General features: G+C 35.7%; 1 protein-coding gene across 2 annotated transcripts in view; it reads left to right on the top strand.

The window, feature by feature from the left end:
* Positions 1 to 24,578, top strand: part of AHCTF1 (AT-hook containing transcription factor 1) — an 88,337-nt gene that overhangs the window by 8,749 nt on the left and 55,010 nt on the right. For both annotated transcript variants that reach the window (XM_070602615.1, XM_070602614.1), the window contains exons 2-7: positions 6,826 to 6,953; positions 8,756 to 9,009; positions 12,568 to 12,748; positions 16,762 to 16,969; positions 19,802 to 19,918; positions 23,956 to 24,040. In XM_070602615.1, coding sequence (XP_070458716.1) covers positions 6,833 to 6,953; positions 8,756 to 9,009; positions 12,568 to 12,748; positions 16,762 to 16,969; positions 19,802 to 19,918; positions 23,956 to 24,040 — 966 coding nt within the window. In that variant the 5' untranslated portion in view covers positions 6,826 to 6,832. The remainder of the gene's footprint in view (positions 1 to 6,825; positions 6,954 to 8,755; positions 9,010 to 12,567; positions 12,749 to 16,761; positions 16,970 to 19,801; positions 19,919 to 23,955; positions 24,041 to 24,578) is intronic.

Raw genomic sequence — 24,578 nt, 5'->3', positions numbered from 1 at the left:
TCTCTTTGTCCCTTGAGTATGATGTATTTTGGTAGAGTTTTTTCATGTTTCTACTGCTTGAAGTTTACTAACCTTTTTGGATTTGTGGGTTTATAGTTTTCCTTAAATTTGGCCATTAGCTTTTTGAATATTTCTGTCCTCTCCTTTTGGAGATTCCTGTTACACATGTTAGGGCACGAGGTTATCCCATACCTCACTGAGGCTCTCTTCTTTCCCTCCCTGCCCTAGCCTTTTTTCTCTTTGTGCTTGATTTTAGATAGTTTCTTTGTGGGCGTTTAAATTCATTAATACTTTCTGTGTCTAATCTGTTAGTCTCATCCAATGTATTTCTCATCTCTGGAAGTTTGATTTTGTCTTTTTTACATCTTTCAAATCTTTCCTTAACATGCTCATACTTTCCTCTATCTTCATAGGGATTATATCTAGAATAACTGATTTAATGTCCTCATCTAGTAATTCTAACTTCCGTGCCATTTCCAAGTCTATTTCTATTGGTTGGGTTTTTCCCCCTTATTAAGGGTCATATTTTTTTACTTTTTTGCATGCTTGACAAGTTCTGATTGGGTATCAGATGTAGAATTTTACTTTCTTGAGTACTGAATATTTTTGCATCCCTTTACATATCCTTGAGCTTTGTTTTGGGATGCAGCTAAGTTACTGGGAAGCAGTTTGATTCTTTTGAGGCTTGCTTTTTGAGGTTATTTAGACAGAACTAGAGGAGCTTTTAGACGAGGGCTGATTCTTCTCCCTGCTGTTGAAGTAATCAATACCTTTTTGAGTAATCTAAGTGCCCCATGTGTTAGGAAGTTTCTCCACTCTGCAGCTGTTCCTGGCCCTGTGTAACCTCTGGGAATTATTTCTCCTACTTTTTCAGTGATTCATTCTTGGCCTCTGGTAGTTTCTTTACATGCTTACGCTGATCATATGAAGATTCAGGGAAACCCACTGAAGATCTCTGGAGCTCTTTCTATGGCCTTTTCTACTGCACTGTTGTGTCCTGTGAATTCTAGCTACCTTTGGCTTTGTGGCATTCTCAACTCTGTCTCCTCAACTCACGGAGACCCTTGGGCTCTATTTGGGTTTCCCCTCCCTGCTCTGTATCCTGGACTGTACACAGTAAGCTGGGGCAGTCCTAGAGGTCATCTTGTTTTCCTTTCCTTTCCACTGTCCTGTGCCTCCTTGTTGTCCAGTGTCTAAACACCTTGTTTCATATATTTTTTCTCTGTTTTTAGGTGGGAGGGTATATCTGGAGTGGAAATTACAGTTCTCTTTTTAAATACTGTGACTGAGCCCGTACTCCACATCATACGTCATCTTTGTTTTATGTTAAAAACAGCATAACAAAAAGTACATCCAGCCTAAGAAATAGAACGTTTATTATATTTCACTTGAAAATTTTTTATTGTGCATTATTTAGAATCACCTTGTGGAGGAGATGTTTTAAAAATTCTGTTGGCGTAATCTGGATTGAGTTGCGGTGATCATGAAACTGTTTTTGCTTAATGTCCATGAATACTCCACAGAATACACTTTGGGAAAAGCTGCCACATAGAATTCTGAAGATTTTAGCTCTGGAGAAATGAGTTTGGTCTTAAGTTTAATGGGAAAACTGCTGTAAGCTTCAGTTTACCATTACGCTGGTTTTATCAAGGCTATAGAAGACCATCAGAGGGGAAAACAATGTAATTTCAATGTGATTGTGGCCTTTCCTGCCTAAATTTGTCTAAAAATTTCTTTGGTTCTAAGATACTTAGGAGGAGAGGGATATGACCAATTTCTGTAAATAGAATGCTTTTGGCATCTAAAGCTTGAGTTTAGGACCCTTAGATAATTATGAGGTTTTTGTATTGGAGGCTAATGGTCATTACTTTCCATTGACCGTATATTACAGTAATTATAATCTGAGTACTTTATTTTAGATTATACTTTTGGATCTACTTTTAATGGGAGGGAGATCTCAAACATAACTTTTACGGTTTTTTAAATTAGTAGTAATAATAAGTTTTTTGAGGCAGTTGATCAGATTTTCATCTAGAAAATAGCATCTATAGCCTAAACAGAAAATTAAAACTCATGTTTTGTTAACTCATTGAGTGACCTTTTCAAATTTATTTTTTTCACATAAATTTTGGGGAGGGTACCTAAGTACTTGCCAATTATAGATTTGGGTATAAAGAATAAGAATGACAAAGAACCAGAAACTGGAGATCAGAAGACCTTTGTTCTAGTTAGAGATCAGGCATTTGGCAAAGGCTGCGTCATTGGGAATGGAAATGATTGACTAGAATGCAGAATTTTTTTTTGGTAAAATGGGCAGTTTTTGGTGCCCACTTGTATTGCATGATCAGGGGAGGAAATGGAAAAGGAAACCATTTATTCATGTCTTCAGCCAGAGTTTTGTGCCCCCTCCACAGGGTGGAAACTACTGGGATTAAAATGATAAGTAAGGTACATATTTGTTTCCTAAGAACTCTCAATCTTGGGGATACAGAGAGGCAGTTGTACAGTGTAAGTGCCATGCATGAAAGGGGAAGTACCAAGTTCATCAGGAATGAGTAGGAGAATTGGAACTTAATCCAGATATGGGGGAGTGAGGGGAAAGCTAGCGATCCAAGGAAAGTTTCTTGAACAATCATTGTTTTAGCTAAGTCCTCAAAGTTTCTGGGTAGGCGATAGAATTATTAACCAAGAGAGGAAATAGAACAAAAGGGCCAGATTTGTAGACAGGAAGGAGAAAGATTGTTTCATTTTGGAAATGTCAAGTTTGAGGTGTCTTGAGAGCCTCCAGATGGAGAATGATTAGTGCTGTGTGTTGTTTTGGAAGGAATTGTGGTGTTACTGTCATACAATATTTGAAGTCATGGAGTGACAGGGATTTCTTTCTCCAAATGACCTGAGTAAGAGAGAGAGAGGATGTAAGTCTTTTGCCTACAGGAGATAAAGTTCTAGAATTGCCAGGTCAAAAGATTTGTTCATGTATAATTATAATCTGGCAAATTATCCTCCAAAAAGGCTGTTAAGGTTTATGGTCCCACAAGAGTGTTTATGCACGTGTGTTTCCCTTCAACAGTGATTGGCAAAAATGTATCATGATTTAACATGGCATTTTCTTGATTGTTAGTGAATATTAGGTTGATTTGCACCTTCTTCCCATCCTAAGATTACATAAATATCTCCTGTGTTTTCAAAGTTTTTTTATTTTAGATTTTGTTCTGTTTTTAAAAAATTCTTTAGGTAATTATTACTGATTTTATAAAAATTAAAAATGTTTTTAAAATCTAAGCCATACTGAAAAGCGTAAAAAAAGGGAATAAATCACCCCAAATTTGGGTCACACGAAAGTAAACAGTGCTAAAGTTTTTTTAATATTTCAGACATCTCTGTGTGCAGATATACAGATAGAAGAATTCATACAGAGGCTAATTTTATGAAATAGACTAAACTATAAATGTGATTTTCTTTTGAAAATTAATTTTATAAGAAAAATAAACTGAAATTAAAGGACAGGAATTATTAAACTTATGATTTTTTTTTTAAGGAATATATATTATTACTTCTTTTGCAGGGAAAGATTTGCCCTGAACTGGTATCTGTTGCTGTCTTTCTCTTTTCCTTTACCCCTCCCCAGAGCCCCAGTGCGTGCTTGTATATCCTAGTTGTAAGTTGTTCTGCTTCTTGTATGTGAGCCGCCACTGCAGCATGGTGCCTGACAGAGGGGTGGTGTAGGTCTGCACCCAGAACCGAACCTGGGCTGGCCCTCTGATAATTCTTTTAATGTGACAGTTATTTCTTTATAAAAATGGGTTTTTTTGTTTTGTTTTTAAGAAAGGGATCTTTTAAGAGTGGCTGTTATACTATTGTTTTACCACAGGTTTGATTTTGTTAGTATTGATTTTCTTCCCTGAGAGTGGCTTGGGCTGAGTGTTACAATTGAGCTTAGCCCCTCCTGGGGAACCTTGTACCTGGCATCGCTCTCCTGCCAGGGAGACTCCTTTGAACTTTAATGCCTTTCTCCCAAGAAGGCAGTGCATTGCCCTGGAAGATGGCCCTCGGCTGAGGTCCTGTGGTGTAATATGGAGTTGGAGGCTTGCTACACCTGGAATTTTCCTGGAGTTTTTCTAGGGTTATCCATTCAACCCTTCAGTTTACTTCTCTCCAAACTGAAAGAGATTAGCATTCTCTTAATTTTCCTGAATTTATCTTCTTTCTTCTGTATTGCTTCATGATATGTGTATACACACACATATACTTTTATTCATTGTCTAGATATTAGGGGAGGAATGTGTAGTATGTGCCTAGGTAATGTGTGTAACTTCTTTCCTAGAAAGGAGTGGCAAATTGTACCAATAGTGTTAGTTGAATAGTCCATAGCTCCTTTCTGATTTGAAATATGCTTTTTATCATCTACTGAGTTTTGGTGGTTCTCTGACTAGATTATCTGTTTCATTGATCTGTTTATCCATTACTAGCCTTATATCACATTGTTTTAATTATTATAATGTAACAGTATGTTTTTAGTATCTGATAAAGTAAATTCTGCTTCTTTCTCTTGTTTGGTTATTTTTAATATTTGGTTATTAAGAGCATTCTTGTGTATGCCTCTTCCTGTATATATTTTCAACATGGGTGTGTAAGAAAGTCTAAAGTAAACGAGTGTATCTTTATTCTTTCAGACAATAAAAGGACTAGGAACGAATTTCATACATTAAGCATTATTATCGTTGTTGTTATGTAGCCATATTTTAGATTCTCCATTTATTTACCAGTACTTTGGCACACCATTCTTTCTGTATCTCAGACCTTCTATCTGATCACTCTTCTACCTGAAGCTCCCTTCTACCTGTAATCCTTTAGAATTCCCTTTAAGGGAGGGTCTCTTTGGGGTAACATCAGTTTATATTTGTCTAAAAATGTTTCATGTTTGTTCTTAAGGAAATTTCACTGGTATATAATTCTATGTTGACAAGTATTTTTGCTTAGAATTCTGAAGATATTCCAGACTTCTGGCTTCCACTGTTGTTGTTGAAAAGTCATTTCTTTTTATTTATTTTACCTAGAATTCACAGGTCTTCCCGATTTCAGAGAATTGGTGTATCTCTATAAGTCTGGGAAGTATCTTTTAAAATGTTGCCTCTTCCTTACTATTAGTGTTATATTTTGGGGGAGGATTCTCAATAAATATGTTGGATATTGTCTATAACTTTTAACTACTCATCTCTTTGTCTCTCTGTGTTAGATTCTGGATAAGTTTTGGGGCTCTCTTTCTCTTTCTAGTCTACTGTTTTACTTACCTTTTGAGTTTGTTTTTGTTGTCTGTTAAGTAAGTACAAAAGAATTGTTTGTGGAGTGGGTACAAAAGAATATTTGTAAGGAATCATGATGCACTCCATTCCAGTTCCTTTTCCTTCTCTGAAAGGTAACTACTGTTGTGCATTTTGTGTTTATTATTTCCTTGTTTTATTCTTAGTTTTGCTACATATATTTGTATCCTTAGGCAATATTTTGTTTTATTATGCAGTCTTTTTAACTTTATAACTGTAATTATTCTGCATGTATTTTGTGCTACTTTTATTGTTTACTGCTGTATTCTGATGTATGTCCATGTTGTATGTAGCTGCAACATTCTCATTGCTCCATTAAGTTCTGAATTTTGCTTGTTTCATTTTTAACTCCAGAAGTTCCATTATTTTTTTTTCAAATCTACTTGACCATTTTTCATTATAATTTTTCGTTTCCTCCTCATTAGCAAGCTAAATCTTTGCTGTCTTTAAACATATTAAACATGCTTATTTTCTGTTCTCTGATCATTTCAATATCTGAAGTCCGATAGACTGATTCTGCTGGCTATTGATCATGATATCCTTGCTATATTACTTTGACTGAGTTCATTTTCTCAATTCTTCACCTGAGTACTTTCAGGTAACATAGTCTGAATTATGGCCACTAATTTGTGAAGGGGAATTTTCTTTTTCTGAGTGAAGCCTTGGAGCCATGGTCAAAATGAACAGCTCTATTGCTGCCTGTCCTGCACAGTGCGTGCTTCTCTCACTCAGCTTTACGCTGATCCAGCTCTAGGGAGTTCAGTGGGCTCTGTTAGCCCTAAGGTTTATCTTCTGCCTCTGTGGACCTCAGAGTGCTCCCAACAAGGTCCAATCATCAGGAGTGCGTTTGGGAGCTAACCCTCAAGACCCAGGCCAGCTTACTACTGTCTTGCAAAATTCCTACTGTCTTCTCTTTTGGCTTTGCCAACTCAGTAATCATTCAAAAAGATACTTTTATATTTTAACCATCATTTTTGTTTGTTTACAGTGGGAGGGTCATTCAGAGAATCTAGTCTTCTATATGTTAGAAATGAAAGATAATTCTAGATTTTTTTCCCTATGCAATTAAAGACATGTGCCAAACTCAATTCCTGAGGTTACTTTGGTTTTGGACTTTTTTCATGGACTTTCTTCCCTTTTACTGTAGTAGTAGTTTTTCTAAAATATATCTGTTTTTCCTGTTTGTGTGTGAAGTGTTCTTTGAGAGTAGGTCAGGCCATAAGATTAATTGCATTGAACCAGTTTTCAGAGAATTTAGGAAATCGTGTATATGCTTAGAACATCTGCCTTAATGAATCTTTACTCTCCTAAGGCTGTTTGGGAAGTATTTTCTTAGGAGAGAATTCCTCAGACCCAGAAGCAGATAATATGTATTTTGTAGTCAGATTTTAGTTTTAGTTTATTTACTTTTGTGTGGTGCCTTTTTTTTGTCTGGCTAGAGATAATCAAGTGTATTATAGTATAAATATATCATAATAATGTTATCTTTTAAAAATATTTACAGTGGAAGTATGCGAGACTTAACAGCGCAAGTGACTAGTGCTCTTCTGCAGTTTCCAGAAGTGACTGTTCAAGCCCTTGGAGAAGAGGAAATAAGATTAGAAGCTGTGCTTCGTGGAAAATTTGCTGCAGGTAAAATGTTGGTGAAAACTTACTGATTTGATTGATTTGTAAGATAAATAATAATAAGCATATATTGGAGTTTCTTTATGTGGAAGAAAAAAAATGTGGTTACAATAGTCTTATGTAAATATATAACATCTATAACTACGTATATAATATCTACATACTCCAGGACACATTTTCACTGACTCTCTGGGGGGGTGGTTATAGTTCATTTTAAAATACCATATGTTTTATGTCTTTTAATATTGAGGATCTACATTTGGAAAGTGGAAATAATATACAGCTGGTTTTCCTTTTAAATCAGTAAGTGTTATTAGTTATGAGCTTGGATTGGAACCTAAACGGTCTAATGAGTAGAAAAATCTGATTGTAGGGCCCTGGGTGATACAAAATATTCAGAAAGTCTTTTTCTTAATTCCATTAATCTGAACAAGATCTTAATATATAGTTTAGGTTATATAATACAGCAGAATAACATACCTAAGGAGCCATTAAATTACAGATTTCAGTCTAGTGAAAGATACTGCAGAAGACTTGTCTGAAAATGAAATTCACAGCTGTTCTTCCTAGCAAAAAGACAGCAAAACATGTATCAGTCTTTTGACTATTTACAGTGCTGTTCTCCTGAATATTAAAAGTAGTAACAGTACTTATCCGGCACTGTAACAACTTTTCATTGAGGTAAGTATTAGACTTTTCTAAGTAGACACTGTTCTGTGTAGCTGAGAATCAAATAGGATGAGTAACTTGATCCCAGCTACACAGTGAGTTGCAAAAACAAGCTTTGACCCCATGCATTCTGGGTCCCCATCTGTGCCATGCTGTTTCCTTGACCTGTGTAGCCTCCCTCAGCTATATCGAGTATATCCAACTATCTACTTGGGTGCATGATAGGCATCACAAATATAGTAGTAAAAGTTACCACAATTCATCTGGTGGCTCAAGGGAAAATGCAGGGTCTGTTCTTCATTCTTCTGTTTTACTCACTTCTCCATATCTTATTCATCAGCAAGCAAATCTCTTTAATTCTGCCTCTAAGATGAATCTCCAGTCAGTCCACTTCATGGCCGCTAACCAAGCAGAGGGTATCATTCCCTGCTTCTACTCTGTGCTCCTCCCTTATTGTCCGTTCTCTGCTTAACAGCTGGAGTGACATTTAAAAATATGAATCAGACTGTCACTGTCCTGCTTAAAACTAGCCTCCACTTACTTTACATTGCATGCCGAATAAAATCCAAACATGATGAGTAAGGGGCCAAGAAGGACTCCTGGTGTTTCCTATTGTTATACTAGTTGTGTCTTATCTTCTCAGTTAGTTTTGAACTCTTCAGGGATAGAATCATGTGTTATATTGTGTAATTCCCATAGTACCTAGTTTAACTCTTAAGGTATAATATAGTGAAAGTGTGAGTTTTGGAGTTAGACAGACTTGGGATCCACTTTTGGCTCTGGTATTTGTAGCTGTGCAGCCTCAAATGAGTTATTTAACTATGTGAAAGTTTAGTTGCCTTATCTCTGTATTGCAGTGGGACAAGGAGTAAATGAGATGCTGTGTTTAGGCACGTAGCATGGCAGCTTTACTGAATGGTTACTTTATTATTGCTGCAGTAGTAATTGTTCAAGTTATTTTACTAATTTGAGGACCATTCTGTTCTATAAATGCTTAAATTTCAATTTGGAGATAATATATAAAGTTGATGAGTAGTGATCCGTGTATCGTGTATGTAAAAGAGCTAACTGCTATTTAGTTTCGTTGTGTACATACAGTATTATCATAAGCAATGTTTTTGGTTTTTTTTTTCTTGTAGGGAAAAACGGACTTGCTTGCTTGGCTTGTGGTCCACAACTTGAGGTAGTAAACTCTCTAACAGGAGAGCGATTGTCTGCATACAGATTCAGTGGAGCGGATGGACAGTCTCCTATAGTCTTAGCTGTCAAAGAATTCTCTTGGCAGAAGAGAACTGGATTGTTGATCGGATTGGAAGATGCAGAAGGGAGTGTCCTCTGTCTTTATGACCTTGGTACATCAAGAGTGGTTAAAGCAGTTGTTCTTCCTGGAAGGGTAGGTACTGTTGAAGATATGTGGGTATTCTGCTTTCAAACGGAACCCCTGTTGGTTACATGGATCTGTTCGCTTTGTGAGAATTCATTGAGCTATACATTTCTAATTAGTTTACTTTTATAGAAGTCTTATTTTTTATTAAAAAGTTCAAAATAAAAAAGAGGTGAAAAATATTATCCAAGAAATGTAACATTTAAAATGTAGCTTTTATTCTTAGTTAGAAAATTGCAAAGTAAAAATTGTGATGACGTATAGTGTGACAATATTCTTTTATATGAAAAGTATCATCTGAGTCTTGTTCTTATTTCCAGTTGTATTTTATGAGGACATAAAGTTTATAAAAATATTGTATTCATTACCGTGGTATTTTTTGTCTTCTCTGTTTTTTCTCTTTTTAGACTTATATCCTTGGAGCAATGTGGAAAACATGTCTTCATTATTGTTTAAGATTTGAATAATATATTTAAGTAGTGGACTCATTTGTAATTATCATTTGTTCTAATATATCTATGCCTTTTACATGCCAGATATCTTATCCACTAGTAATTGTAGAAGTACTTTGAATTCAGGTTGTTTCTTCAGCAGGTTTATTACTGCTCTTTGATACATGGTGAGAAAAATGTGTATACTTACAAACATATAGACACACATAAATATAAAATCATGGAAGAGTAGTGTGATATATACAAAAATATATATGCACATATATGTAATGTATATAGTGATAGAAAATTTTTAAAGTTAAAAGAGAGCTTAATGACAAAATAATATGTTTTTACAGTTGAAGAAACTGACCCAGTGGGCTAATGTGAGGGTCTGAAGTAGTTGATAGCCTGATATCTTATGTGTACTTTTGCCAGTGATGATGTTTGTAAAAGCAGAATTAATTTAGCACTTTATTGAGTGCTCACTATAGATCAAGTTATTTGTTAGATTTTAGGGATAAATAGGTGAATTGAATTTAATCCATGCTGTCAAAAAGCAGTTTAGTGGGAGAAGACAGATAATAAGATTATAGCATAAATATAATAAGTACTTTGATAAATTCAAGCACTTGGACCATGGAGAACACCTGGATAATTTGTACTCAAAAACGTTGGACATTTCAGGCAGAGACCAGCCTGTAAAAAATCACAGAGTATGGAACATTTGGGAAACTAGGCTTTTTAGAATGGCTGGGGAAGAGAGGAAGGAGGAAGTGGGGGCCAGAAATGGTGAGGGTTGAGATTGTGAATGGCTTTATTTGCAATTAGAGTCCTCCTCTTAAAGTCTATGGTGAAATCATTTTAAGTTTAAAGCAGAACTCTGGTGTAAAAAGCTTCTTGGATTGGGATAGTTCGGATAAATAATGATGAACTGAACCAAGGAAATGGCAGCAGAAATGGAGAGGATGGGACAGATTCAAAATATATTCAGAAGGTAACATGGACAGGACTTGTTGATCATTTGTATAAGAATAATTGAGAAGGAACAAGAGTTAGCTGAGTTCCGGGTTCATCAGTTGTGTGGATCGTTGCTATCACATGGGAGAGGGACTATAAGAGAAGGAAGAGGTTGGAAGAGTAGTGATAGATACCTTCAAAAGAAGTTCAGTTAACCATGAATTTTCTGCCTAAGGCACCATATCCCTTCTTAAATCTGTTTGCTTTTAACTGCCTTATTTTAAAATTAATTAAGATAGCATTGTCATTTACTTCATATAATGTTTGTATGAGGAATGCAAACATATTCCTTAGCCCTCCCTGGGGCAATTGAAGAGAATATGTATTTGTAGACATTATTACTGTAATTTAGAAAAGGAAGACAATCCATGAAATTATAGCTTTCAGAATTAGAAACACTATGGAATGTTTTGTGTACTCATGAAATATAGACAGAACCAAGCTTTTATAGACAGAGCCAGGCATTTGTCTCTAATAGTAAATTGTAGCCTGAAACAAACTTTAATCTTAACTCATAAACCATTGATAACAAATTTCCTCTTTTCTTTCTAGGACGTTCATCAATATTATAGTAGAAATCATCAAATACTTGATTATCATGTATCATACCTAATTAATTTTTGTGAATTAATGGGAAACAAGGAAAACTAAATGTAAAATAAAATATGGACTATTAGTTACCGATAGTTAAAATTTGACCCATGAGAGCTAGCCTTGATGACCTAGTGGTTAAAGGTCCATGTGCTGTGCTTCAGCAGACAGGGTTGCTGGGCACAGAACCACACTGCTTGTCTGTCAGTAGCCGTGCTGTGGCAGCAGCTCACATAGAAGAACTAGAAGGACGTACAACTATATACAACTGTGTACTGGGGCTTTGGGGATGGGGGAAAAGAAGGGAGGAAGATTGACAACAGATGTTAGCTCAGGGCAAATCTTTCCCAGCCAAAAAAAAAAAAAAAGCTAAAATTTGATCCATGAGATGAAGGGGGAAAATATAACTCTGCAATGTAGCTACAGTATGATTTTCTTCAAATAATTTCAATCCTTGTTAAATGTCAGTGATCCAGTCACTGCCAAAACTTTGTGTGAATTCCCCTTAAAATACAGCCCATTTAAAGAAGGTCAGACCTCTTCAGGCTTTAAGGCATAAACAGGACTTTTTTTTTTTTTTTTGAGGAAGATTAGCCCTGAGCTAGTATCTACTGCCAATCCTCCTCTTTTTGCTGAGGAAGACTGGCCCTGAGCTAACTAACATCCGTGCCCATCTTCCTCCCCTTTATATGTGGGATGCCCACCACAGTATGGCTTGCTAAGCGGTGCCATGTCCACAACTAGGATCCGGACTGGCGACCCCCGGGCCACTGAAGTGGAACATGCGAACTTAACCGCTGTGCCACCGGGCTGGCCCCAGGACTTTTTTTGAAAAGAGTAATCAGCAAATTTTTCTGGAATGATTTATTTTTACTCTTCCTTAAGAGAAGAGGCTATGTAATCACATAGTAGCTGGTTAAGAGCTTTAAAGTGAGAAAAATCCAGGCTTGAGTTTTGCACGTAATGATCGTGTGACTTGAATAACTCAGTTAAACTTTCTAAGTCTCATAATGTTTCATTTTTAAACAGGTATAATGATGTATAGTCCAGTATTGGGGTTATCGTGGACATTAAATGAACAAATTAGCACAATGCCTGACATATAGTAAATTTTCAATAATACCAATTATTATTCCAACTGATTTTTTATGTATTGAAATAATGGTAGAACTTCTCTTGTGTCTGAAGATTTCATTATGTTATTCAGATTCGCAAGTATCAAGTGTAGATTTGATTCTATATTAGAAAATGTTTAAATCTTAAATAAGTTTATAACTTTTACAACTTTATTATAATTGTATCGTGTACTAAATCTTTGTAATTTATAAAAATCTAAATGTTCTATAATTTTATTATAATTTTTATCATAAATATTTAATCATGTTATAACTAACACGTTTATATGTTTTATAACTAAAATGTTTATAACTAATAACTGCTTTAACCTCAGAATTTGTTTGTTGTGTTTTTAATTGTATTTTCTCACTTTGTATAAGAAAAGCAAATCATATATTTCGCTTTCTAGGTGACAGCTATTGAACCTATAATTAACCATGGAGGAGCCAGTGCAAGCACTCAGCATTTGCACCCAAGTTTGCGATGGCTTTTTGGTGTGGCAGCTGTGGTAACTGATGTTGGACAGATCCTTCTTATTGACCTGTGTTTGGATGACTTGTCATGCAGTCAGAATGAAGTGGAGGCCTCAGGTAATTGGTCATTCTTTGCTTGAAACCAGAAATTCAGCACCTGAATGTTCTGGTGCAATGGATTGATTTTTAAACATAGTCAAAAACTCTTATATAGAAGCTTATTTACATATCTTTGTTTCTTTTGTTGTTTAGACCTATTTTATCGTTTTGAGTACTGTGGATACTTTTTACATGGGATATTCTATTTTGTTGATGAAGTGTTTATGTACTGAATTAGGTCTTGAAAGAGAGAGGGATGTTGATTTCTTTGTTTCCAGATATACACTTGAATAATATCTCTTATTAAGTAAGAGCCAGAAGAAAGGCTAAAGGTATAAAATCTTGATCCTTGTCAAACAGTAAAACTATCCTGCTTTGTAGGATCTGATGTAGTATCTTTGGCATGCTGTTTATGTTCCTTTGGTAAGACCAAGACAGAAATAAAGTAATGTCATAGGAAATAGAGTAGTTGAAAGTTTTCCCTCACAAAATGATATCCTAAAATAGAACTAATGCTAGTTAAATTTCTAAAAAGTGAAGAGAGACAATTTTTTCCCTGTAATTCAAATGCTTATATTTATAAATCTACTCTTTATTAAGTGCTTTCAGTTCTTTTTGGTTTTTTAATTTATGGGACTCTCATTTGATTGGTTTATGTAGAGAGGAGAGCTAACATAAAAACTTTAAAAAATGTGTAGTACTTTTAAAGTTTCAGGAAAGGACCATTTGACCTTGAGGGCCTTCTTGATTTTTAAAGTAGTCTTGTAATATTAGCGCAGATCTGTTCATTTATGAATCAGCTAAGAAGTAGATAGAAATGATCAGTATTTTATCCCAATTTATAATAATGAGCATAGCTAATAAAAATTGTCAGTATGTAATAAAACAGATTAAAACTACAAGTGGTAAAAATTATGTTTGACTGGAAATTGACCAAAGAACCAAATCATCTGAACAAAATTTAAATCTGCAAAATATGACCTGAAAAACTCTGATTTGACAGAAACAACGGCCACACATGCACTTAAGAAAAAAAAATCCTCATAGTGATAAAAACTACACCTTAAAATTTGATATGTATAAAGACCTGATTGATGAATAAAATCCTGCATAAAGTTTAAATGAAAAAAATTGATTAGCAAAAATAAACTAAAAGTGAGTTTGTAGAATATAAGAAACTGTTTAAGTACTCTTTATAAAAAATTGATAAAGGAATTAAATAGTCTTGATGGAGTTTTGTTCCAGAGTACATTTTGTAGATGCTATCATTATAGGTGAGGTGTAAGGCTAATGAAAATGCTTGTATTCATAATTAAAACTCTCTTCAGATCAAAGTAGTAGAGTCAAAACATCCTTTATTTCAGGGCATGGGGGAGTGTGAAAGGGGTAAAGGGTGACATTTGTATGGTGGAAACTAGACTTTTGGTGGTGAACATGATGTAGTCTATACAGAAGTCGAAATACAATGATGTGCACCTGAAATTTGTGTAATGTGATAAACTGATGTTACCGCAATCCAAAAAATCATTTGTATCAGAAGTCAGCAATCAATACTTGAATTCAGCACAAGGATGATTTTGTAAGGAAACTGGATTGTGATCAGAGATCAGAACCATTTCTCAATTATGAGAATTTTGAAGCCATTGAATTCTGTAGTCCACAAAAAACTGAATTTTGGGGTTTAATGCAAAATTTATTTTTTTGCTTATGAAAGTAATTTGTGATTACAACTATTTAGACTTCACTGAAATACACATAACATAGAAAATGACGTTCCTAACATTTATCATACTATAAATACTATTTTGTAATTTTTCCAAACTTAATGGTATTACATCTTTCCACGTAAGTACATATAGAGTCTACCTTAGTCTTTTGAAAAAGTTTACAGTATTCCATTGTATGAACTATTTATTTTGGCAAAATTTAATGACTTGCTATTCTATGAAAAAATAACCTCAGAAGCAGAATGGATTAGGAGGGTAACTCTTCAAGTGCAATGTGATAAGGTTTTTTCCCCCCTTCTGATAGCATTGAGGGAATCTGCTCTTTCACAATGGTTACACCAGTATACAGGTGTGAATATTTTTCTTTTTTTAAAATATGTTCATTTTGGTCAGGAAGATTGGCCCTGAGCTAACATCTGTTGCCAGTCTTCCTCTTTTTTCCTCCCCAAAGCCCCAGTGCATAGTTGTATATTCTAGCTGTGGGTCACTCTAGTTCTTCTATGTGGGATGCTGCCACAGCATGGCTTGATGAGCGGTGCTAGGTCTGCACCCAGGATCCAAAGTGGCAAACCCTGGGCCTCCAAAGTGGAGTGCGCAAACTTAACCACTTGGCCACGGGGCTGGCCGCTATTTTTCCTTTTCTTTAAAGATTTCAGACATCTTCAAGTAGATAGGATAATATAAGAATTCCCACATACTCATCACCTAAATTCGTTAGTTTTCAAATTTACCATATATGCATAGGTTTTTTTTCAGTTCTGTTTCCCTTTTCCCCCTTCTTTTTGTCTACGTTAATTTAAAGCAAATAATGGTTATTTTACTACATAATTATGATGCCTTTACCACTCTTAACAACACTAATAATAATTCTTTCGTATAATCTAGTAAGTAGTGTGTGATCGCATTGCTGTGATTGTCTCTAAAGCATCTTTTTGCATTTGGATTGTTTGAATCAGGATCCAAACAAGGTCCACACGTTAGACTTGACAGTTAGGTCTCATGTTTCCTTGAATGTAGAGCAGTCCTCCCTATCTAGCCTCTCTTCTTTTAGTGCCCACTGGCTTGCTGAAGAGGTTAGTTATCTTGTAGAATGCCCCACATTTTGAAATTATCTGTGTGTTTTCATGTGGTGTCATTTACATTTAGTATTTTCTGCAAATGTAAATTTGCTCTGGTTAGATTCAGATTCAACATTTGGCAAGGCTACTTCAGAAGTATCATATTGGATATTTCATGTATCATATTAGGATGCACATGGTGTCTTATTTTACATTTAGCGATCAGTGGGTTCAGGTGATGATAGCATGATCCTTTCTTTTTTAAGTTTCCCATCAGCCTTTGTACCAGTGGTTCTCAGCTGGGAGTGACTTTCGCCCTCTAGGGGATTTTTGGTAATGTCTGGAGACATTTTTGATTGTTACTATCAAAAGTTGCTCCTGGCATCTAGTAGATACAGGCCAGGGATGCTGCTTAACATCCTACAATGCACAAGACAGCGCCCCCGACAGCAAAGAATTATCTGACCTAACATGTCAATGGAGCCAAGGTTGAAAAGCCCTACTTTAAATTGTTTTATCCACTGAGATTGTTGCCTAAAGCTTATTTCATTAGGGGCTGCAAAAATGATTATTTTAAAGTTCTTTTAGTGTAAAGAAGAATGTTCTCATTAACTAGAGCTGTATGTTTACTCTGAAATGGAATTTGTACAGAAAGGGCAGGATAAAGCTGGTACCCAGTTACTTCCAGTGGTTCAATGAGGTCTTTTGTAGATGAGGAGGCAGGAACTCATGAGGTTTTTACATCTTAATGTGTTTCATTCACTTTCATTATTTTTTGGTGTGGAAAATTTTCTGCTTTTGCTAATGAGAGCCCCTTCATATAGTCTGACACATCCATTTTAGACTTTGGTAGCTTCCTAGATTTCTGGCACAACATGTGCTAGGCTTATCTTTTTCTGCCCCAGACCTGGATTTTTCCAGGGGGAATAGATAGGTGGTTCTAAATTTGAATAAAGAAATGTCAGCTTTGTGATTAAGGAAATTGTTTAGTGCTTTTTTGAAAAAGAATCTACTTTAGATAATATTGGATACGTCGTGTGAGTTTTTTTAAAATTACACAAATTATTTTGAAAATTATAGGATTTAAATAGATATGGGTGGCTATTTTATAGTTCAGCATGCTTTGTTATCACTAATCTTATTTTAATTGACCCCAGTAGTCTTCAGTTGTGGCTTGAATAATGGGTAATACATTTGCTTTTGTGCTGTTTATAGCTTGTTAACCTTACTTGTCTTATTTTTTTAGACCTTGAAGTTGTAACTGGTATCCCAGCTGAAGTACCACACTTCAGAGAAAGTGTGATGCGAGAAGGACGCCACCTGTGTTTCCAATTATTGAACCCATCAGGAACAGCCGTTTCAACTCTTAGTTACATAAACAGGACAAATCAGCTTGCTATAGGTTTTTCTGATGGCTATCTAGCACTTTGGAATATGAAAAGCATGAAAAGAGAGTAAGTGTAATTTTTTCTCTTACTTGGTTATTGGTAGTTTTTTCCTGAATATAACTTATACTCAATTATTAATCTTTAAAAATTAGCATAAAGAGAAAAAGGATGGATTAATGATTGAGTGTGAGTAGTTTTTCATTGCATTAAATGATCACTTGATATAGTAATGGAATGACTTAGCACATGAATTTAGGTTGATTATTTCAGTATATATTTAAAAGGAATTTCGGTTATTATGGTGTTCTATTTGCTAGTGAAGCATGACTCTATAAAGATAAACTACTTTCGTGCATTGTTTAACAGTGGCAGTGTGTTTTGAGAAATTCATCATTAGGCAATTTTGCTGTACAAACATCATAGAGTGTACTTACAGAAACCTAGATGTTATAGCCTATTGCTCCTGGACTGCAAACCTGACAGCATGTTACTGTGCTGAATATGTAGGCCATTGTAACACAATGCTAAGTATTTGTGTATTTAAGCATAGAAAGGGCACAGTAAAAATGCAGTATAAAAGATTTAAAAAATGGTACACCTGATTGGGCACTTATGAATAGGGCTTGCAGGACTGGCAGTTGATCTGACAGGTGAGTGAATGTGAAGGCGTAGGACATCACTGTCACTACTGTAAACTTGAAGAACACTGTACTCTTAGGCTAAATTTATTTTAAAAAATTTTCTTTCTTCAATAATAAATCAACCTTAGCTTCCTGTACCTTTTTTACCATATAACCTTTAAATTTTTTTGACATTTAGCTTAAAACGCAAATACATTGTATAGCCTTACAAAAATATTTTCTTTCTTTATATCCTTATTCTATAAGCTTTTTTCTATTTTTAAAATTTTTAATTTTTTTAACTTATAAAACTTTTTGTTAAAAACTAAAACACAAACACACATATTGGCCTAGGTCTACACAGCCCTCAGGATCATAAATATCACTATATTTCACATCCACGTCGTGTCCCACTGGAAGGTCTTCAGGGGCAGTAACATGCATGGAGCTGTCACCTCCTATGATAGCAGTGCCTTCTGGAATGCCTCCTGAAGGACCTGCCTGAGGCTCTTCTGGAGGAGATGTCACTCTTCAGAAATTTGTCAGTGGTGGTTTGCTTCTTTTTTTTTTCTCATAGATTCCCTTATAAACAGATAATGCACCATAACTTGCCTCTTTCTTCATGAAAACCTACAACATTATTATAGCTGTGTCGCTAGGCCATAGGAGTTTTTCACCTCCATTATACTCTTATGGGACCACCATTGTATATGCAGTCCATCATTGGCTGAAACGTCATTATACAGTGCATGACTGTACATGTTTGTATGGTATAAATTCTTTTAGAAGTACTTTTTCTCATAGCCGTATTTGTAAGTAGTAGTTCAGTGGTATTTCTCAGTTGATGGGAAAAAAAGACTTTTTTAAAATCAAAGTTATATTGGGGCCAGCCTGGTGGCCCAGTGGCTAAGTGTGCACATTCCGCTTCTCAGTGGCCCAGGGTTCACTGGTTCGGATCCCGGGTGTGGACATGGCACCACTTAGGAAAAGCCGTGCTGTGGTAGGCGTCCCACATATAGAATAGAGGAAGATGGGCATGGATGTTAGCTCAGGGCCAATCTTCCTCAGCAAAAGGGAGCATTGGCAGTAGTTAGCTCAGGGCTAATCTTCCTCAAAACAAAAAAATAAAATCAAAGTTATAAAATACTGTGTTTTAAAATTTTTATGTTGTCAGAAGCTTCCTTCTAATATAATTATATTGATTCTTTTCATTAGTATTTATAGTGTTAAAACTGCTGAGGAATTAACCCTTTATTGAGAGAGGTAGCAAATAGGCATTACAGACTTTTAATTTAATCTGTTGAGTTAAGTAGTATCCTATTTGTCTTTTAAGTTGTCAATTTAATATTTATTTCTTCATTTTTTTGAAGGCATATTGGAATTTTTTTTTGAGTAATTTATCTTGCAAATGAGTCAACAAAATAGTCATCCTTCCAAACTTTCTACTATATTAGTCCTGCCAACAAATTGATACCTACTTGGCTGAGTTTGGTAATAAATGTTTGCCAAATTTGAAGTGAAAGAAAAAAGAGAGAGATGGAAAATAACGAGAAGATTCCCTCATCTCAAACCAGCCTATTGCTTACTCTTGGGTTCTTTGATAATATTAAAGTAGATTTTTACAAGCGCCTTAAGTAAATAGTGTCCTAGCATTTCCTCAAAGTCAGATTTTTCTGCAGAGTACCAGTGATGAAGTGATGATGCTATTGCCTAGGAGTTCCCTATGGGAAGTTCATCTCAACTGTCTTTGCTGATGTCTTTTTATCAGCTCGTGTCTTTGAATTGCACCTAAAGAAGTACCTGGAGAATTTGGCGTCTACAGTGTTTTCTATAGCGCTGTCATCCCAACTTGCCTGCTTATGCTTTTTAAGGGGTATATAGGAACTCAAGATTCTAACTCATTCTGTCGTAGTAATGGAGAAGCTGACTCTACACCTAAGCAGCAGAAATGGAGTGTTGTAGCAGTATTTTCTCTTTCTAGGATGCCTCTCGCTGGGGAGCAGTACATTGTGGCATACCTTTATATGGCTGGAAGGACTAGTTCAGTTCATACATACATATATGCACGCACTTTAGTAATGTGAACTCTTCCCAGTTCTGCCTGCAAGGTGGCTGCCATGCCTGTTGTCTTGTTATCTTGGACCCTGTGCGTTTTTGAAGATAAGATGATCATATGAACAGTAGCTGCTCTAACTCAGATTCTTAGATGGGGCTCCTTCTTCTTCATGAAATTATAACTTAAAAATACGAAATTTACTACTTTTTGTGCCCGTTGTAGATACTACACACAATTGGAAGGTGGGAGAGTTCCTGTATATGCTGTTACTTTTCAAGAACCTGAGAATGATCCTTGTAATTGCTGTTACTTGTGGGCTGTTCAGTCTACACAGGACAGGTAAGTGTGATGCGTGTAGCTTTTAAAAATATTTGTCAAAAATGGAGCAGCAGTTAGTTTCTTTAGAAAGCTTTCTACTGTGTTGTCTTTTTAGTGAAAGCAACATAATTTGGTGAATTAGTGAGTGGTATTTGAAATGATTTTAAAAGTTAAATGGTTGTTACTATGATTTTAAGTAATTCTGAGATGTCAATAAGAAGAAATTGTGCTTGCTTGACTTGTTTGAATGTTATTTTAAAGAGTAAGCCAATACAGATGAGTAGGCAACCTCTTACTGCCTTAGGCGGTTTTTATAGCCTTCTCTCTTCTCTCATAGGAACATCTTTTCTTTTTATAATCTCATTCCTTTTTTCTCTTTATTGTGTATGTGTCTCTCATTTTTATGTATCGCTGCTCTGTTTTCTGGTCCTTCTACTTGCCTTTTACATTATAGTCCTGGGATTAATTTGGTTAATTTTCTGTCATAAGCTCTAATTTTGTTCCAACTATAGCTAGTGAGAGATCTTTCCTTTCAATTTAATTTCTAACTGATTAAGCTTGTTCATTTCCAGTGCTCAAACAGTGTAAGTATTGACTTTCTCTTATTTTTCTTTAGTGTTCTTTCTTTGATGATCAATGAAACAGTTACATTTGTGGTATAAATGCTGTGATCTTGATAACTCACTGTTTCCAGTACTTTCTCTTCCCAAGTCCATTCTACCTTAGATTCTAGGTACCTGAATTGTGGTCATTTTGGTTTTTTGTGTTAGACATCTGCACTTTGAGGTTTTGTCTTGCCTTACCCTATAGTGAGTAAGTCAGTGAATGAAGACTTGATTTGCCACTGTTGAAATTTGTCAGTCCTGGAGAAGAGCTGAAATGAAAATAGAGAGACAGCTATTGGGATACCCTTTATCGAGTCAAATCCATATTTCCATCCAAGCGTACTCTGGGCTGGCAGCTTGAGGAATGTGTTGTGAAGGCTCTATGTGGGGGGAAATGAGGGAGAACTTTTGTCTGAACAATTTCGTATTCCATTTACTTTTCCTTCCAATACTGTCTCTTGGGATGGTAAGTTCTATAAATGTATTATTCTTTGTGTGGATCTTTTTTCTTTTACTTTTTCTAAATTTCCCACATTAAAGTCTTGAGTGGTTCCCTCTTAAATTATTTTGGAACTTAGTGAATAAGTCTATATTTATTCTTATCATGCTATTCTTGATTTTGTAGATTTTGTAGAGGTTTACTCTTTTTAATCTTATCTGTAAGTGATGCTCACTCTGTCCTTATAATCACAAAGCTATCTGAACTTTCTCTGCTCCTGATTTTTTTCTAAAATCCATATAAACTGTATGCACTTCCCTTAGTCATTTTTGTGAGGTAGTTTTCAGAGCTATATGTGCATTCTAAGCACAAATGAATCACAGTTTAAAATATGGGCAGAACAGTGTTTTCCGTTTTTCTTATGGTGAGGTCCTATATTTACTTATCTTTATTATCCATAACACATTGGGTAATTAACACGTGGGAACAATACTCAATTAACACATGGAAACAATCCTCTAATGATTTTTAAGCCACTTTTTAGTACTCTGTTCTTTTAATAGGACAGGTTTAATTTAATTTGTAATTTGGATTATTTATTCCCAAATGATTTACTTTGCCTTTGTCATTATGGATGTGAGAGATTTTTGAGAATGGTATTTTTGTGGACTTCTAGTCTTTGACTAAGACCCTTAAATTAGGGCCAGCCCCACTGGCCTAGTGGTTAAGTTTGATGTGCTCTGCTTTGGCGGCCCAGGTTCAGTTCCTGGGCACGGACCTACACTACTCATCTGTCAGTGACCATGCTGTTCCAGCAGCTCACATACAAAAAAACCAGGAAGATTGGCCACAGATGTTAGCTCAGGACAAATCCTCCTCAGGGGGGAAAAAGGATACTTAAATTAGTAGGTCATGCACCTCTTTGAGAATCTGATGAAGACTATGATGTATTTTGGTGTGTGTATATATAATGTGATCTAAAACACACATATAGACAGTATATATAAATGATACATATATAATTAATATATATACACATATATAGACAATGTGTATATACACAGACAATACATATACACATATATAAACAATGGAAATAATCTTGTATACAATTTACGGGAGCTCACAGACTGCCCTATGTCTAACCTTGGACCCCAGGTTGAGAATCCTGCTTTAAATCATTCTTAGACTAATCTTTTATTTTACAAAGGTGTGTAATCCCTCTGGTCATTGAATCTCCTAGCACGTTATTGGTGTTATAGGTAGATTAAAATAATGCAAAATTTAGATTGTAGGTCTAAATCAGAAAGATAGGTGGTGTCGTCTTCCCCCCCATCAGTGACATTTGAACAAAAGAGGAAGAAAAGAATCACTGTAGAGTAAGTATGCCCCCACAAAATTACATGGATATACATCTTAATTTGTTGCCGTAGTGCTCATCAGTTATAATAAAAGTCACATTTTGTTTTGTAATATGGAAAGTGAATGAAAAACTGACTGGTACCCCTTTAATGTTGGTTATATGCAGTTTATCTTGTTTAATATTTGGTCTCTTAGAGGCTGTCTTTGCTTCATGTCCATGTACTCATTTAACATAATTACTGAGCATCTACTGTGTGCTAGTAGTTGTTCCAGAGAGTATAGCAATTCATAAGACAAGTTTGTATTCTGCTAGATTGTATATTTCAGTGAGGAAGACAGATAGTAAATAAATATACTAGTACATACATTTAATACAATTTCAGGTAGTGATGTTAAGTGCAGAAAAATAAAGCTGGGAAAGGAGATAATAGAGCATGGCGGAGTAGGGCACTGCTATTTTAGATAGTTTAGTTAGGGAGATTTGAGTGAAGTTGGTCGAGGCAGGTGTGGGGAGAGCCATGGGAAGATCTGACGGAAGGAGTGCAAAGGCCTTAGTAAAATGTCTCAAGGAAAAGCAAAAAGGCCAGTAAGGGGAGAGTGCAGAGTAGTCATAGATAAGTCCAGAAAAGTAGAATGAGTTTGTATAGAGCCACGTAGGCCAGGAAAAGTTATTTGAATTTGTTCTGGCTACCCCAGACCAATTAAATCAATTTCTGGCGGTAGGCCCTAAGCATTGGTATTTTTTCAAAGCTCCTCTGGTGAGTCTAATAATAAACAACCAAGATTGAGAACCACTGGCCCCAGAGTGAATGAGAATAGCTAAAGGAAAGAGAGCTGGGAACTGAGCCTTAGAACCCTTCTGTACTTAGAGATGATTGGAGATTGAGAACAAGAGAGCAGAACAGCCAGCAGAAGACTAAGGCTAGTGTAGAATGAGGGACACAAGGAGACTGTGGTGTCCTGGAAGCCAAGTAAAAGAAATGTTTTAAGAAAGACCTGCCAGTGAGAATAAGAATTCAGATTCAAACAATGGGCTTTGAAGTCTGTGCTGTTAATGCTTAGTGCATGCTGTACCGAGTAGTGCAGAGTTGATTTGGTAGCTCTGCTTTATGTCCTTAGTGTATAGCCCTCATCCTCAGGGTACAGGGCAACATCTTCGTTTTAAGTAGAAGCCTAACAAGATGGAGGAAGAGACTAGGAAGAAGGAGCAAAGGAAGATTTTCTTAGTTGCTGCGGGATAATTCTGTTTACATCTTATTGGCCAGAGCTTGGGCCTGCTCTACCTAGCTGCAAAGGAAGCTGGCAAATGTAGTATATTTTAGGCAGCTGTGTGCCCAGTTAAGCATACCTATTGAAGAAGGGGAGAAGGAATATTGGGCAAACACTTACTGTCTCTGCCACATCAAGTGTCACTAAAGTGTACAAATGATGTCAGCTTAAGTTAATCAATAAAAAATTAAAAATCAGTTATTGTTTGAAAGGACTGCATTTTATGAAAAAAAAAAAACAAAGTAAATTTTTGACAGTGGCCTTAGTTTTGTCACATGCATTCAATATTGTATGCAAACTAAATTTATTTGAGCAGTAAGAATTGCTTAATGTATGAACATGATACTTAGTGTCTCTCCTTAGTTAATTTTTCTTTCTTTCAGTGAAGGGGATGTTTTGAGTTTGCATCTGCTTCAGCTGGCCTTTGGTGATAGAAAGTGTTTGGCATCAGGACAAATCTTATATGAGGTAAATGGTAATGGTAATATGGGTTCATATTACCATTTTGTTCATTGTTGGCCTATTTTAAGTCTTTGTTTTAAGATATTAAGATATTGAGAAGTTATTCTTATTTCCAAGTTAATACTATATTCATAATATAATGGGAAAAGTATTAGATTAGGGATCGGGAGACTAGCTGTTTTACCAAGGTAGCACTCCTAACTGCCGTAGGCATCATTTTCCTCTAAAAGACTCAAGCTTGTGACCTAATTGGTAACCCCATTAGTTCCCCCAAAAGTGGGGGAAAATAACCCCACTTTGTTGCTGTAACATGTCATGCAGTAAACTGTGGGGTGACTTTATAAACAATCTTGCCGTTTGCAATTGCAGAATATGGTAATGCATCTAGACTTAAACATGACTATTTTTCTGGCTGAATTTTTGAGGAAATACTGGGGGCACTACTGATAGCCATGTTTGGTGAACCCTCACATTCCTTTCTCTAGAACAGACTTTCTTAATCTACTGTTTGTGGATGCATGGATGGGTTTTAGGGAATCCATGA

This window comes from Equus przewalskii, chromosome 31, assembly GCF_037783145.1.
Source record: "Equus przewalskii isolate Varuska chromosome 31, EquPr2, whole genome shotgun sequence".
NCBI lineage: Eukaryota > Metazoa > Chordata > Mammalia > Perissodactyla > Equidae > Equus > Equus przewalskii.
This window is presented reverse-complemented; position numbering and strand designations above follow the sequence as displayed.